This window comes from Xiphias gladius, chromosome 15, assembly GCF_016859285.1.
Source record: "Xiphias gladius isolate SHS-SW01 ecotype Sanya breed wild chromosome 15, ASM1685928v1, whole genome shotgun sequence".
Lineage (NCBI taxonomy): Eukaryota > Metazoa > Chordata > Actinopteri > Istiophoriformes > Xiphiidae > Xiphias > Xiphias gladius.
In genome coordinates this window covers 6,362,296-6,377,153 of record NC_053414.1, presented here as the reverse complement: position 1 = coordinate 6,377,153, position 14,858 = coordinate 6,362,296, and the positions used below count along the sequence as shown (strand labels likewise).

Here is a 14,858-nt window from a genome sequence, read left to right as displayed (position 1 = left end):
CCGACACTGGTGGACACGCATCATTAGCCCGTGTATTCACAGTGCTAAACACTCATTAGTACTGACAAACACAAAAACACGTATATACATGCAGCAGTAGTACAAACACACACACACACACACATGCACACAGATAGACATGTAAATGCAAAACACACAGTGCTCATTGATTCTGGAGCGGTGAAATGTCAGAGGCGTCACTGTTGAAGTTACACAGGAGCTCTGTGGAATAGTGATGTGCTGCAAATCATGATTGTACCAAATTTAGCTCTTTGTGTGTGTGTGTGTGTGTGTGTGTGTGTGTGTGTGTGTGTGTGTGTGTGTGTGTGTGTGTGTGTGTGTGTGTGTGTTCCTCCTTATATCGAGCAAAGCCAGACAGAAACAGAAAGACAGTGAGAGGCTGAAGAACTCAAATAATGTCAAAGACAGCTGAAAAGACAGATATTGATTCACAGTAACAATTTGAGAGTGACGGCAAGTAAAAGAAACTGAATTATGTTGCAGAGGCATAGGTTAGAAGACAAAAAATAAATACATGTAACTGTTCCTGCGTATGTTGAAGTGTTAACAAGACTGAATTTAATAAATGCTGCCACTATGTAGAGGTGCTCATCTTTATTAGATGAACAATTGCTTTGCTGGTGTAACTTCCCAGGACTGGAAGTGGATATATATCATGATAGCTTTCCAGACAATTCTTGGGAGCAGAAATTTAGTCTTTCGGTTTGTTTCCGAGGCGGACGGAGTAAAATGTTGGACCTTTTTTAATGGCAGCATCTGCAACATCCATTATTGATGACAAACTGTGTTATGTTTTGTTTGCCTGCTACCTGCTTCTGAGATGGAAAGGAGCAAACAGTGGGAACCTGGACTAGCAGAGCAGACAATATTTGGACAACATGCCAGCTGTTTTATTGCTTGTCAGTGTATTTGTCAGTAATACTCTAAAACTGCAGCTAACAGTAGTTTTCTACTAACAGTACTCTCTAATGCCTAAATGCATGCGGGTGTGAGTGTAGTTGTGTGTAAAAGCTTTTGCCCGCCTCCTTGCCCTTTCCACCAATTTGGACTTTTCGATCCACGGTCGGTAAAATGGCTGATAACTAGAGAAAACGATGAGGAAGCCAAAGAAAGAAGAGACTATTGGATACTGTGGCTGGAGAGAAAGCAGTCAGCCATGTGGAGTCTACTTTAGCTTCTCGCCAGCAATACAGTTAGACATGTTCGTCTCTCTGCATGTGTGTACGGTGTATTGTGTGTATGAGTGACACTAAATGATAGCCTTTTTTCCGCCCAGTATTGATTGACTGGAACTGCTCGTTATTTATGCATGTATCACCAAAGTGGCCGCGATGTTCCCACAGATAATGTCCACGCTTACATTTTATTACCTCCTTTTTGTGTTGTACCGCTTTTCATTAGCTCCCCTATAACCCTGTCTGTACCCATTTTATTTTCTGTCAGCATTCTGTCCTTAGGTTTTTGCCTTATGTTTCTAACCCATCTTAATTCCTAGCTTTTTGCCATGCTAGTGCCTAAAAGCATGGCTGTGCTGTATATAATAGCAATCTGACCAGCTGGTTGGTAGGTTCGTTTGTTTGTCTGATGGTACATCAACATTTGCGACTTTTCATCAAATGCCACCTACAAAAAAAAACTTTTCACTCGTCCACTGTTTAAGTTAATGACAATGTTAGCCAAAGGTAGCCATGCTAGCATGCTACGTGGACACTCGCCACAAAATATTAACAAATTAACATAGTAACTGACGCCAACATGCTAATGTTAGTTTTAGCATGTTAAAATGTTAGTAGCAGAATTTTCATTGTTGATAGCATGCTTACAATCAGTACGTTAACAAACTGTACTCATAAGCTCATAACAATCAGCTTTGAAGATGTTGCTACATAGCATGCTCACGTTTAAAACGTTAGCATGTTGACATGATAACTAGCATGCTGACATGGCATGCTATAAATCAGCTAAAAGCACACTTGAGGCTGCCAAAGAGAAACTGAGAGAGATGAAAGTGGAACCCAGTCTTACAGCATAGAGCTGAGCCCAACAAGTTAGGTCAAAAATGGCCTTAAATAACTACTATACAAATGGTAAATCATTGCATTAACAAGATTACTGTTCCTCTTTTGCCAAACCAGCTGTCGGGATGCACGAGAGGCAAAGTTGGCACTTTATAAAAGTCTGTTTTTGGTCTGAGCCTTAGAGCTACAAGGGGAAGCAGAGTGGCTAGAGACGTTTAGTGTTGTGTATTTTTCTGCTTTAACTTGTTAACCCGTCTTCCCCTTCCTTCTCTTTTATTCCTACCTGTGTCTTCCTGTATTATCTCTCTTCTTATTATCTCCCAATGTCTCCTCTTTTGATTCGTCTCTATGCTCTGTCAGCCAGAGGAGCTCACTAACATTCTGGAGATCTGCAACATCGTCTTCACCAGTATGTTCTCCTTGGAGATGATCCTCAAACTAACAGCTTTCGGTTCTTTCAACTACCTGCGAAACCCCTACAATGTCTTTGATGGAGTCATCGTCATCATAAGGTACAAGTGAAATGATATAAATCCCGCGGTCGTTGTGATTGTTTACTTAAAAGGTTTTATACACTTACTGAATGCCAGACATACAGTATTGCCGTATAGCAACATATACTATAGATATACTGTATATACAATAAGAGGCAGTGCTATCATGTGCTGTTAAACCGGTGATAATGCTCTGATATTTGAAGTTTTACGCCCGCATCTGTGCATCCTTCAGTGTTAAAAAAAACACAGAAATTGAGTGTAATTACAAAGTACAAGTGTCCTGAACATACAGCATTTCGGCTGAAAAAGGAGAAAACAAAAGAGAAGTGGCTTTCAGAGGACAAGGCTATTATGTTTCTGAAATATTGAATGACATACGGTAATTCAGGTACATACTTTTTGTGGGTTTGCCCGACCGCGCTGGAAAGAGAACCCGCAGTTGAATAATTCACGTCACGCATTGTCGAACTGTCATCTGCATTCTGCCTGGTGTAAATTTACCACCTGTATGTTTTTGGATGCCAAAGTCAGACAGCGGCGAACGGGTTTTTTGTCTTTTCTTATGTGTGCCTGGAGATTCGGGTGAGTGGCTATGCCTTTGATCTACTGGCGTTTTTTTCCAATTCATCTGGCTGAGCACCTTAGTCTATGATCCCCATTATAACCCGGAGATCAAATACACATCAAAGCAACTAAAACTGAACAAGATCAAATGTGCAGCCCGTCACAGAAGATACATGTTGATTGAACATAGCTACATCTGTCTTCTTATGTCTCGCTCCACTACCAATTTCCCTCTCTTCATCTATCTGAATGTCCTCAGCTATTCATACAAAGCTGCTCTGTAATAGTACCCCTATTCAATTTTTGCCAATGCATAGCCGATGTTATTTTGATGTGCTGAGTGGAGCCTTTGATAGCCAACTCCATTACAAGACAAATTTCTTTAAAGCCAGATTTTCCATTAGGGAATTGCGCTCTGCTAATGATAAATGCCCACCAGAACTTAAAGGAAAACTTCTGTGATCCCCCTTCTGGGGTTGTTCTGCTGCAGCAAACAGCGATTAAGAAAGTCATTAGATATTTAAGCAAGAGCTTGATTTATAATGTCCAAAACATAAGTAACCGTAAGTGGACGCATTATTGACTGCAAGATAAGATAAACCATTCCTTCCTTAAGTGGCCCAAGAATTAGAGATAAATTCAGCTCAGTGTTTTCTTAAGTAAAAAAAAAAAAGAGACTGAGCATCTTATCGGCTTTAAATATAAATTAAAGCAACTTTTACATTCAAATCACTGAAAGGGCCTAATGATGAACATTGAAACGATTTGCTTTCCAATATGTGAATACATGCAATGATAATCCATTGTACTTCAAAAAATCAGCTCCAAATCAACTTCACATTCAGAGGGGTATTTCTGTTATTCGCATACCCTCATTGATTTGAATGGGACGGACAAAATAATAGAAACACCAGTCAACAAAACTGTTCAACAGTACCACAAATTACAGCTTCCAAAATGGTCATACAGTTGAATGAACACCTCTTTTACACAGTTTCAACAAAAACTGAACATTCTAACCTTCATGAAGTGAGGATTTATTGCAGGACTGTTGTATCTGACTGAATTAGTTTTAGCTAGGCGTTCCTAACATACTGACAACAAAGCAAATATATGTATTTTTATGTAAACGGTGCAGATGAATACTTTAAATGATCATGACTTAGCACTGTTTCGCTTACTAATAGTCATGTATGTGGTCTGTGTTTAATCCTATCAGTGTATGTGAGATCGTCGGCCAGTCTGATGGCGGTTTGTCTGTGCTGAGGACCTTCAGGCTGCTGAGGGTGCTGAAGCTGGTGAGGTTCATGCCAGCTCTGAGGAGACAGCTGGTGGTCCTCATGAAGACCATGGACAACGTGGCCACCTTCTGCATGCTGCTCATGCTTTTCATCTTCATCTTCAGGTAAGGTGAAACATGTATGTGCTGTATATCGATATCTGTATCCGTCAGTGTGTGGTTCTGTTGCAGATCATAGTTTGTAAGAAAATCTGTCCATGCTTCTCCTGCTCTTCATTGTCTGACAAATGTACCAATGCAGGGAGAATTTTTTTTTTACAGGGATATAGCTAAGAGAGATATCATTGTTACACCCACTGTTTTTAAATGTGTTTGTATGTGCTGGCTTTTATACAGTCCTGTGCACTTGCTTAACAGCTGCCACCAAAACGCAGGAGGTCACAGTGTTCTGCAGTAGGTATTAAACCCTAGGTTTAAAATAATGAGCAGACACTTGAGGATCTCGTTAGCTTTTAACAAGCGGACACTTAAAGAACTGGAGCAACATTTCTAGATACTCAATCACTGACACGGCAGCGGTCTGAAGGCGTAAAAGGTCTTTCTGTGGACAATCAATGACCACAGGCCTCGCTGTCTTTGTTTCCCTCCCTCTCAGTTTCACTTGCCACTCAACCCAGTTCCAGTAATTTTGTTTTGTAAGGTGATGTGAGAAGAAATGACCCAGAGTTAATCCCAGTTAATCCCACCCGTCAAAATCTGCATTTGTGTGTGTTCAGACACATATGTAGACACACACACACATATATATATATATACATACACACACAAGGTCAATTTCCAAGTACAAGCACTTATTTTAATATTATTTTCTTTACTTATATCACAAGCAACTGTTATATGTATGTGCTATATTTTGGGTGTCACTTTTTCATGTAAGGTTAGTTCTGAGCTCCTGAAATGTTAGATCCTGGGTACATTGCACCATTTTTTCATGGCATGTTTGCAGTTTAACTTCCTGATAATTGTCACATTGATAACACAGCTTTTAGAAGCATTGTCCATGAAAATGCTGTTCTCGGGTGCTGGCTACAGTAGGCATGTTTTACAATCCCTGTTATTAATAGTATTCACTTTTTTGATATTGCATTAAGGCTCTTGGATACCCTACATGGAATGAATATCTATATATAACAATTGCGTGCAATTAACTTCAGATCAAAAGACCCCTCCCACTGCTTTTAAATGCTTAGTGTGGTACTTTACAGTAGCAACAAGGCCATTGGAGCAGATGACATTTTACGTATCCAGACTTTAGGAATTAGTCGCATTCAAACATTTACATTTATCTTCATAATCCCGGACAAGAAAGTGTTTACTTTCAGCCAGGGTACAGAGACAATTGATAACACACAGAGATGCATATAAAAGGCAGCATTGAGAAGCAGCTGAGACAAAGAAAAGCCTTAATCATCCAGTGTCTCTCAGTGCATAACTCTAAAAAGTCAGCCTCATATTCATCATGCCTCAAAAGATCTACATTAAATTGTCAGTCAATTACAGCAGATGTAATATTTTCAGTGTTGATGGTATGTTAGTATAGTCAGGTGCTCTGCTGCTGTGTTGCAGTATCCTGGGGATGCACATCTTTGGCTGTAAATTCAGTCTTAAGACAGAGACTGGTGATACAGTACCAGACAGGAAGAACTTTGACTCCCTCCTCTGGGCCATTGTCACTGTTTTCCAGGTAATCAGCATATCACTGCTTGGATAAGCATGCAGAAAAACACACTAACACACATCTCTGCATATCTACTCCACTTATGACCCACATTTCTCCATATATGCCGATGACTTACACATGTTTCTTAAGACATTCCTGCACAAATTTTTGTAAACACTATGACCTGTAGATTGGACTACCTGAAACACTAATAAAGTTAACTGTTGCATAATGGTTGTAAATCAAATGTTTGAGTTCCCAGTGGTTCATATTTTTGGGTATGTTTGATGCTAATACACTAATCTGTAATGATTCTCTCAGATTCTGACCCAGGAGGACTGGAATGCTGTTTTATACAATGGTATGGCAGCTACTTCACCACTTGCCGCTCTTTACTTTGTGGCCCTCATGACCTTTGGAAACTACGTCCTCTTCAACCTGCTGGTGGCCATCTTGGTTGAAGGCTTTCAGGCAGAGGTAAGGGAACTCACTCACACTTCCAACTACAACATGTAAGCTTATTTCCATAATAAACTGATATCTGCATTTTAATTTAGGTGTTGATGATAGATGTGCCCAGGCCATGGTTGTTGATCTTGTTCGTTACTATACTTCTAAAATACTCTACATCAATTAGGTTCAGCGTCAGGAGAGGAGAAATATTTCAGATGATAAATACTTTTACTTTCTTCTGATACGAAGGGAGACACTGGAGTGTTTTCCTAGTATTTTTTCAGCAGTGGTGCTGTTCTGCATACATCCACAAGCACGCAATGCTGGACCTGTATTTACAACGCACGTAAAATACAGGCCTGAAAATGACCTTAGAATCGTTGTAGATATGGTTATTGTGTTCTCAAGTCATGAGCACTACACATCAGATAAATAAATTGTGATAACTTGAGAAATAATAAAGCACAAATGTTTGTTTTGCCTAGATAAATGTGAACAAACAATTTGGGTGTTAATGGGTTGCTGACATAACAGGCCAATGCTTGTGTACACAAGACATGCACCAACGTTTTATTCATATCCTGATCACATGGTTTGCCAACCCCACGGAGGTGCAATGTTTGCACGAGGTTTGGTTGTATTCCCAGCAGAAGTCAGTAATTCAGTACCCTGTCGTACTGGTACCCTGTATCTGTTTAGTTAGATGCCATTCTTGAGTAACTAATGCAAAATGTGCAGGTATGGCGTTAGTGTACAGCCTTTCTCTCTCCATCCACCCTTCCATTTTCTGCATGTTGTCTTTTTTTGTGGAGAGCTCACTTTCATCTGCCTGTGTTTCTCAAAGTGTAGACTTTAACCTTTGGCAGGGACCTTTGCAGCTAAAATAAACACAGGCTCTTGTTTCCTGCTGATTTTCATAATCACAGAACTGAGCAGATTGACATGCATAGGGTTACTACTAATGTAACACGTTTAAATGCTCAAGTATACCAATGCTTATAGACTAAACCACTAGATGCTCATGTAGAATGTGCTCTCTTCCTTACAGTTTCTTGCAGCTGAGTGGCAGTTTTTACCCTCATTGCTGAGTAGGGAATGGGAAGGCCTTCTATGGGTGGGGTTTTTGTGTGGGACACCCCTGAGTTATGAATAGCAATACAGTAACAGATGCGTCTACAAGTTGATCAGCAAGCCCCTTAGCCTTCATAATGTACAGTTTTATATGTGTTGTTACATAATGGTCTTAACAGAGTCTTTTTCAGATGTGTGCATCTGGCCACTGGCCCTCATAAAGACATGTTTATGGAGCTACGTTGTATTCTATAATTTCAATATCACAGTCAAACAAGGCACATGTAGTTTTGCCTGCTGAACCAATAGTTGTTTAACCCTATGAAACCTCACTGAAGCACTTTGTGAATCAACGCCCATAAATCCACTCTGAAACAATATACTAAAGATGCTACCAACAACTTCTGATTCAGACTCATAATCAGCAAATCTGGACATTTTCTTCAGTATCAAAAGTAATCCACTTGAATGCTGTCTGTACATCCATTGTTACAGTGCAAACAGGAACGTCTAGCAGCTGATGCAGAATGACTTCAAATGGTTCAGATTTGCCAAACATTTAACAATATTAGGTGACAAAATGAATAAATAAATAAAAAAAACTAGGGTAAAGCCCAAAGCTGTGGTAAACTGACTTACTATATGATAACATTACACTTATTGTTTACAATACCCAAAGCATGACGAGACCTCAAATCGTATTCATCTGTAACAGAAATAAGAAAAACATGAATGACGAAATCTATTAAAAACAAGATACTTCTAATATAATGGTCTGCTACACTCCTGTATCCCTTTACTGTATATCATAAATATTTATTGTATGGTAGAATCCTGTGGACATGTAGGCAAAAATCCCCCCAAAAACCATATTATTATTTTGATAAATGGTCTCGGATCAGGTATACTACTGCTACTTGTGAGAGGCCTAACTTATTCTTAAAATAATGTATAGCATGCCAAGCTTAGACATTTAGTGACAATACCATAACCCTGTAAATGCTTTAAATGGGGTGAAACCAAAGAACAAACAGCCAAGGATTTAAAGGGTTTAAAAACTGTTGTGCTTGTGAAATAATAATTACTGTATTGGTCACAATTATCTTATTAATTAGAGGCTGTATCAGCAGACAAAACTGGTAATAATAATGGTGTATTAAGCAAAACAGTATAATTTCTGAAGCCGTCCATCTCAGTGGAAAACCCTGGAAAATGATGCTGTCAGTCTACCATCAACTGTCAGACTCACAGATGTATCATTGGAAAATTGTAGAGCTGTTGAGTAACCCAGTTGAGTTTTCATACACCGATCACAGCATTACCATATTCATGGCCTGTAGCTACGGCGTGTGAGTTGGAGGGGGAAACGCTGACACAAATCACAAGGCTTTTGATTGATCTTTTTGAAATGACAAAACAAAACAAAGCCAACAGTCTGTCTCTCTCCCTTTCAGTCGCACTCTCTCGCTTTCTCTCACTGTCCCCCCCCCCTCCGGCTCTCTCACCTTCCTCCTGTCATCCGCTCTGTATCTACTGATGCTACACACTAGGGATTATCGAGCCAATTTACTCCCGATTTTCCCATCGTGAAGACCGAGTTGGAAACCCCGCTGGTCTTAACCAAACTAGTGGGGTTACTAGAGTAGTGTGTCAGTAGTTTGAGGGTTTTTATTGATTTAATCTCAAGACTCAACACAAATCTGAGCCCCCCTGATAACATCAAAAGTTAGGTAGTTGGTGGGAGGGAGCAGAGTCTTGGACTGATGTCAAACCAGAGATTAAAGGCTCTGAGTCGAACAAAATCTGGAAAATCTGTTGCTGTGCACTTTGAGTCCCCTATAACATGAGTCCTGTGTAATAGTTTTTGTTTTTTACTCTCTCCCTCTGTGTCTTATTCTCTTTGTCGCTTACCTCTTTATCTCCAGGGTGATGCCAATCGTTCTTATTCGGACGACGACCGCTCCTCTTCCAACTTTGACGAGAGCGAGAAACATGACTCCATCAAGCTATCTGGTGAGCTGACAACATGTTTCTTTCCCAACCATAAGACTACGCTCACTACACTCTGTTGCCAGTTTTTTAGGTCCAGTCCAATAAAACAAACGAAGTCAAAACAGCTAAGCTGCAATAAATCTCGCCTTCTTGAAGGCAATTATATTCAGTTTTGGCTTATACTGTTGTAAGGGGGGTTGATTTTGGGGGGGGTACTTTGCAGAACTGTTAAAGTGCATTGTGATACAATGCAATAAAAGGTGATTAATATAATTTGTACACCCCACTTACAGTATATCAATGAAAGTAGACTTAATTTCAAGAAAAACTAAACACTCTAACCTTAATGAAGGTAGGATTTATTGCCTGTCTGCTATTAGACTGCATTTGTTTTAGAGACTGAAGCTGCATTTAGTAACCTGGCAATTGAGTGTACATTGAATTTGTGGAGCATTATTAACTTATTTAACTTATAAAATATTTTTTTTTTCCTAAAATGAAAAATGAACATGTAAGAAATGCTAGAAATCAGAATCAGAATCATTTAAAGTCAGTTATCATGCCATAACCAACGGTGTAAGAACAAATATATTTGAAAGGACAATTTGCAAAAGTATAATTTGTTAAAGCAAATGTAAATATTACTATTTTTAGCAGTGAATTTAAAATTTGAAAAGCAAATCTTTGTAATTCTGTGTGTTGTGTCTACATTGGATTCACCACCAACACCACAATTCAAATCACAGATTTCCTCATTCATGTCAAAACAGACCAACATTCAAGCCAGTAGTCTTTTTTTATTTCCTGAGAGGCTTATTCAAAAAAAAGGCTGGATGTGATCAACCCAAAAACCAAAAGTAAGATAGAACAATGTGACAGAGGCTTACAAACTTTCAAAAACTCAGAGAATAGCCATCAGTCTTCATATATGAAGGAGCTCTATTTTTATCCATTGCTCACAATGAACCTGTTCCAGCTATACAGCCTTCCTCTGCAGACCTAGAGAACAACACAATTCATAGAGGATTAAAGATGAGTTCAGAGACTAGGGGAATCACTTCTAGACAGTATGAGTGGGCTTCTGTTGCAGAGGAGATGTGATCTCTGCAGTGCAATGTAAGCAGAATACGAAACCCTGCAGTCTGTTTCTCCGTAGATGGAAAGACAACAAGATGTTTTACTGTCTGTCCACTTACACGGTGCCGAAGTCTTACCTTTGGTTTTTTAGCTTTAGCTTTTTTGTGCGTGTGGTGCGTGTTACCGTTCTCTGCATCTCTGCTTTTATCTCTCTTTGTGTCTTAAGAAGTGAACCAAGGGTTATAATCTGCTTTTTTTTCCTTTGTAAATCCAGCATACATGTATAGCCCACAGCTGATTGGAAAATGGATGAAATCACTAGGTGAAGTAGAGGAAGACAAGGCAGCAATCAGCAATCAGAATTGCAATCTTTTTTACAAAATGATTTCCGGAATGAAATAAAATTGTTGATTGGTGATGCCTAACAGTGTAAAAGTATATAAGAATGGGTAGTAGGGGATTCAGCGGCATCTTTTGGATGGGTGGCACAACAAATAACTCATAACAAGACTCTCATAATGGGTCTTTGTGTCCTATTCCCCTCAGACCCCAGGATCTGCACCTTGACACCCAACGGCCACCTGGAGCTGGGTGCTCTTTCGGGACCCAGGGGATCCTATTCCTCAGAGAGGCGGAGCTTTACCATCGAGTCCAGAAAGAACAGCGTGATGAGCCTGGGCAAAAGCAGCCTGGAGAGACGCTCCCTCTCGCTGGTACTCAGGTCACACACTCAGCCACATTCATGCACGCACATGGAAGCAGACATATCCGGTAACATTTAGACTGTGAATCTCTCTGTTAAAAGACCATATTGAAGCCTTTTCACTACGAATCACACGCCCACTTTTCATCACCGCCAAGCATTTTCCAGCTGTTTGTCATTACTCTATAAGCCATTTCAGTTTTACAGAGGGATGAATGTGTTTTCCCTCCTTTCCAGAAATCACTGGTTTGAGTTCATGCCAGTATGATATAAAATCTATTTGTATTTGACTTTAAGCTGGCATGAGTTATGGGATCCACCACAGCAAACATTTAGCTGTATTTCATTTTATGCCTTATGAAAGCATGATTTGCGTTAGAGTCCGGAGGTGTGTTTACAGAAAAATCCAACCCAGACGACAAACAGGAGAAACACGGATTTCATAAAATGGGTCATGTGAATCTGAAGGCTTCTTGGAGAAAAAAATACAAGTTTGCTGATGTGTTCTAGACGTATTGTATGAGTTTCTCATTTGTACTTGATGGCACCCACCAACCATCTCTAATGACAGCGAGGTAAGCGTTCAACTATAATATAGCTTGTGATGTAACTAAAATGAATTAATGGATTTTAAATCGCGTGATGCGGATCCTGTTCCAACTGCTGCCTGTAATGGAAAACGAAAGGCGTCAATGATCAATCTAAAAGGCTACAGTATGCTTTGAAAAAACTATTTCAAATTTGTGATAAAAACACTTTATATTGAAGGTACTACTACCAAGACTTCAAGTGGCGATATATAAATACTCATATCCGGGAAATGTTCTGGGAAAAATTGTATGGAATGAAATAGAAAAACAAAACATGCAGCATAAGAAATTGTCATTAAAACTGTCAAGTTTTATCAGTAATAGAAGTAGTGATAGATTAATTTTATAATCCGTACAAACCACTTTGTTCCCACACGTGAAATTAGCACAAGTTAAGGCTAAGCGGAGGGTCCCTTCTGGGGCCAGAGGGGGAAGGGAGGGAAGAGGGAAAAGTGAGCGAACCGCCGAAGGAGCTGATACAAAACACTTCTTACACTTATTTTGTCACGTATGTTCCAGTTGTAATCGCTGTAGTACAGCTAGCCTGGTATTTCCTGTTCAAATCAGATCATTGCTGCACCCTAAGCTCAGCACACAAACACCTACAGTGTATATGCATGTAGTGTAGATCCCAAAAGACACAAACACGGGACGCCTGCCCCAGTGTTGTGCCTATTGAACCAAAACCTTGAAACGGGGTTGCCATGGCAACGTCTGTTAATTGACTGCCCCTGTCTTCTGTTTCAGCCACAGCGAAACCAAGAGAAGTAGAGAGGAAAGGAACGACAGGGAGACTTAGAGAGGGCAAAACAGGAAGGGAGAGATGCTGATGGAGAGAGACAGGAGCGGCGATGCAGTGACGGGATCGTAAAGGGGAGTGAAAATCAGAAAGGTGATAAGCTGCAGTTTAGTTTAGCAACGCTCTCACCTCAGCGGTTATAACGTCAAACGCAGTGGGCGCGGGAGAGCCACTTCAGTCTGAAGTCTCCTCCTCTTCTCTCAGAGCACTCCAAGTTTATTGACATCAGAAGGCGCCGGTTACATCACTCGGAGCGAAAGCACTCGAATAATAAGCAAGACAGTTGTTTGTGAAGGATTTCCGGATTTTTTTCCCTGAGGTTTTCCTGAAGTTTTGCTACATGTGATATCTGATAGCGTTTGATCGTCTTTGATGAATTCACACTTTGAACTATGAATCGGTTCCCTTTGTTCGTTGGGTGGTTTGTTTGTTTTTTTCACCGTCTTATACACTACTGTACATCAGATGCTGTCGATTGGACTCCGGTGAAATTTAGGGGAATGAGGTATCCACTCTATTGTGTTGCGGCACAATCACATTTTAACTCATCGGTGTAATGGGGGTGCTGCTTTGTTGGGGTTATTTGTCCACGTGTCTCACACAATACAGTGTCTCACACAATACAGTAGGTCAGGCAGTGACTGGATTGAAATATGAAATATGAAATATGAAATTAAATGAAATAAAAAAGTAAATGACACAAGTTAAAATAAAATATGAAAAAATTATCCAGAGTTATATTTGTTCACTGATAGGGTTACCTATCAGTGACCCTTTTTTGGCACTTGGAGTATATGCATTTTATGACTTTATTGTATGAATATACAGTATATTGTGTGAACTAATGTATGTAATATATATTTAACAGTTTTTAAGGTTATATATTAGAAGAAATACAAGCGAAAGAGCTGTTTGTTTTGCCCAAGGAATAATATTTAAACATAGAGGAAAAGGTTCAGGATGGCAACATGTTCCCTTTAATCTCTCGGTTGACTTATCTTTAATGACCGCACGACCTGGATCGGTGGAATTTGTTTTCAGTGCAGTGTCAGCAAAATTCTGCCTAGAAATCGATATAACAACGACACAAGAAGCACTGTTCACCGACCGGAAAAAAGCTGCATGCTCCGTAACACATTGCCCCGGTCCAGTGGTACACAGTATATCTGGAGGTATACTTTTATGCTGTGCCTGCTTGATGTAATTATAATTTGATTTAATCTGGCCATTGCCATTTTATAGGAGAGAAAGTTTTAGTGCATGCTGTACGTTTGGCAGCGAGCGTGAGTAGAGAATCCCCTCAGCTGCTGTCGATGGTTTATGCCATACAGTGAGGAACAAATTGTCTCGACAGTAATATTCGGAGTCTAAGAGACGCACAAGCAAACACACATGCGGTTTCCCCCTTGAATGATCTGCAGTGCAGTCCTGTGCGGACTGGGGTGTTATTTAACATCTAGCGTGCACGCTTCACTACAGTTTCTATAGAGACGGATGCTTAGATTCGGTGGTACACGGCGCCGGCGCCGGTTTTGACTGGCGACGTGTGCGTTTTCAAGGGTAAAACATATAATTAGCACTATCATGTTGAAAGGATCAGACATGCGGAAACAAACAGAACTGGTTATGTTCCTTTAAGTGGAACTGGCACTCAGGGGTTTGCATATTAAACTTGATGACAGACTGCATAGTACACTGTAATCTCATTTCGAAAAGCCCGGCTTCTATTTCATTTGTTCAGCCATCTATTTATTTACCTTTATTTTATTTTATTTATGGATGAATGACCTGTAGAAATAGGACTGCTCTTCTTCAACCAATGCCCAGCTTTGCATTTATATAGCACATTAGCACATATACACTTAATGGTCGTACAGAGCCTCTCCACTGATGCAGACTGGACTGCTGTAGCACTAGAAGTGACAGGTGAATTCACTTTTTCCAACAAAATCTCAGTTAGAGGGACGTTTACACTAAAAAATATGGCAAGTCACAATACCATACGTTAACATCAGGGGGAAAAAACGTAAATGTAGAACTAGGCAATGAGATTCTCACTGTGGTTCAATCACTGCAATTTGGATGGACTGTATGATGCCAGGCTGTGAAATTG

The 14,858-nt window shown here is 40.0% G+C and overlaps 1 protein-coding gene across 1 annotated transcript in view; it reads left to right on the top strand.

Annotated features, from left to right (window-relative positions):
* LOC120800371 (voltage-dependent T-type calcium channel subunit alpha-1I-like) overlaps positions 1–14,858 on the top strand; it is a 218,364-nt gene that overhangs the window by 140,886 nt on the left and 62,620 nt on the right. The window contains exons 11-16 of the mRNA XM_040146439.1: positions 2,400–2,551; positions 4,320–4,505; positions 5,967–6,084; positions 6,382–6,537; positions 9,510–9,597; positions 11,200–11,366. Of these exons, the coding sequence (XP_040002373.1) occupies positions 2,400–2,551; positions 4,320–4,505; positions 5,967–6,084; positions 6,382–6,537; positions 9,510–9,597; positions 11,200–11,366 (867 nt within the window). The remainder of the gene's footprint in view (positions 1–2,399; positions 2,552–4,319; positions 4,506–5,966; positions 6,085–6,381; positions 6,538–9,509; positions 9,598–11,199; positions 11,367–14,858) is intronic.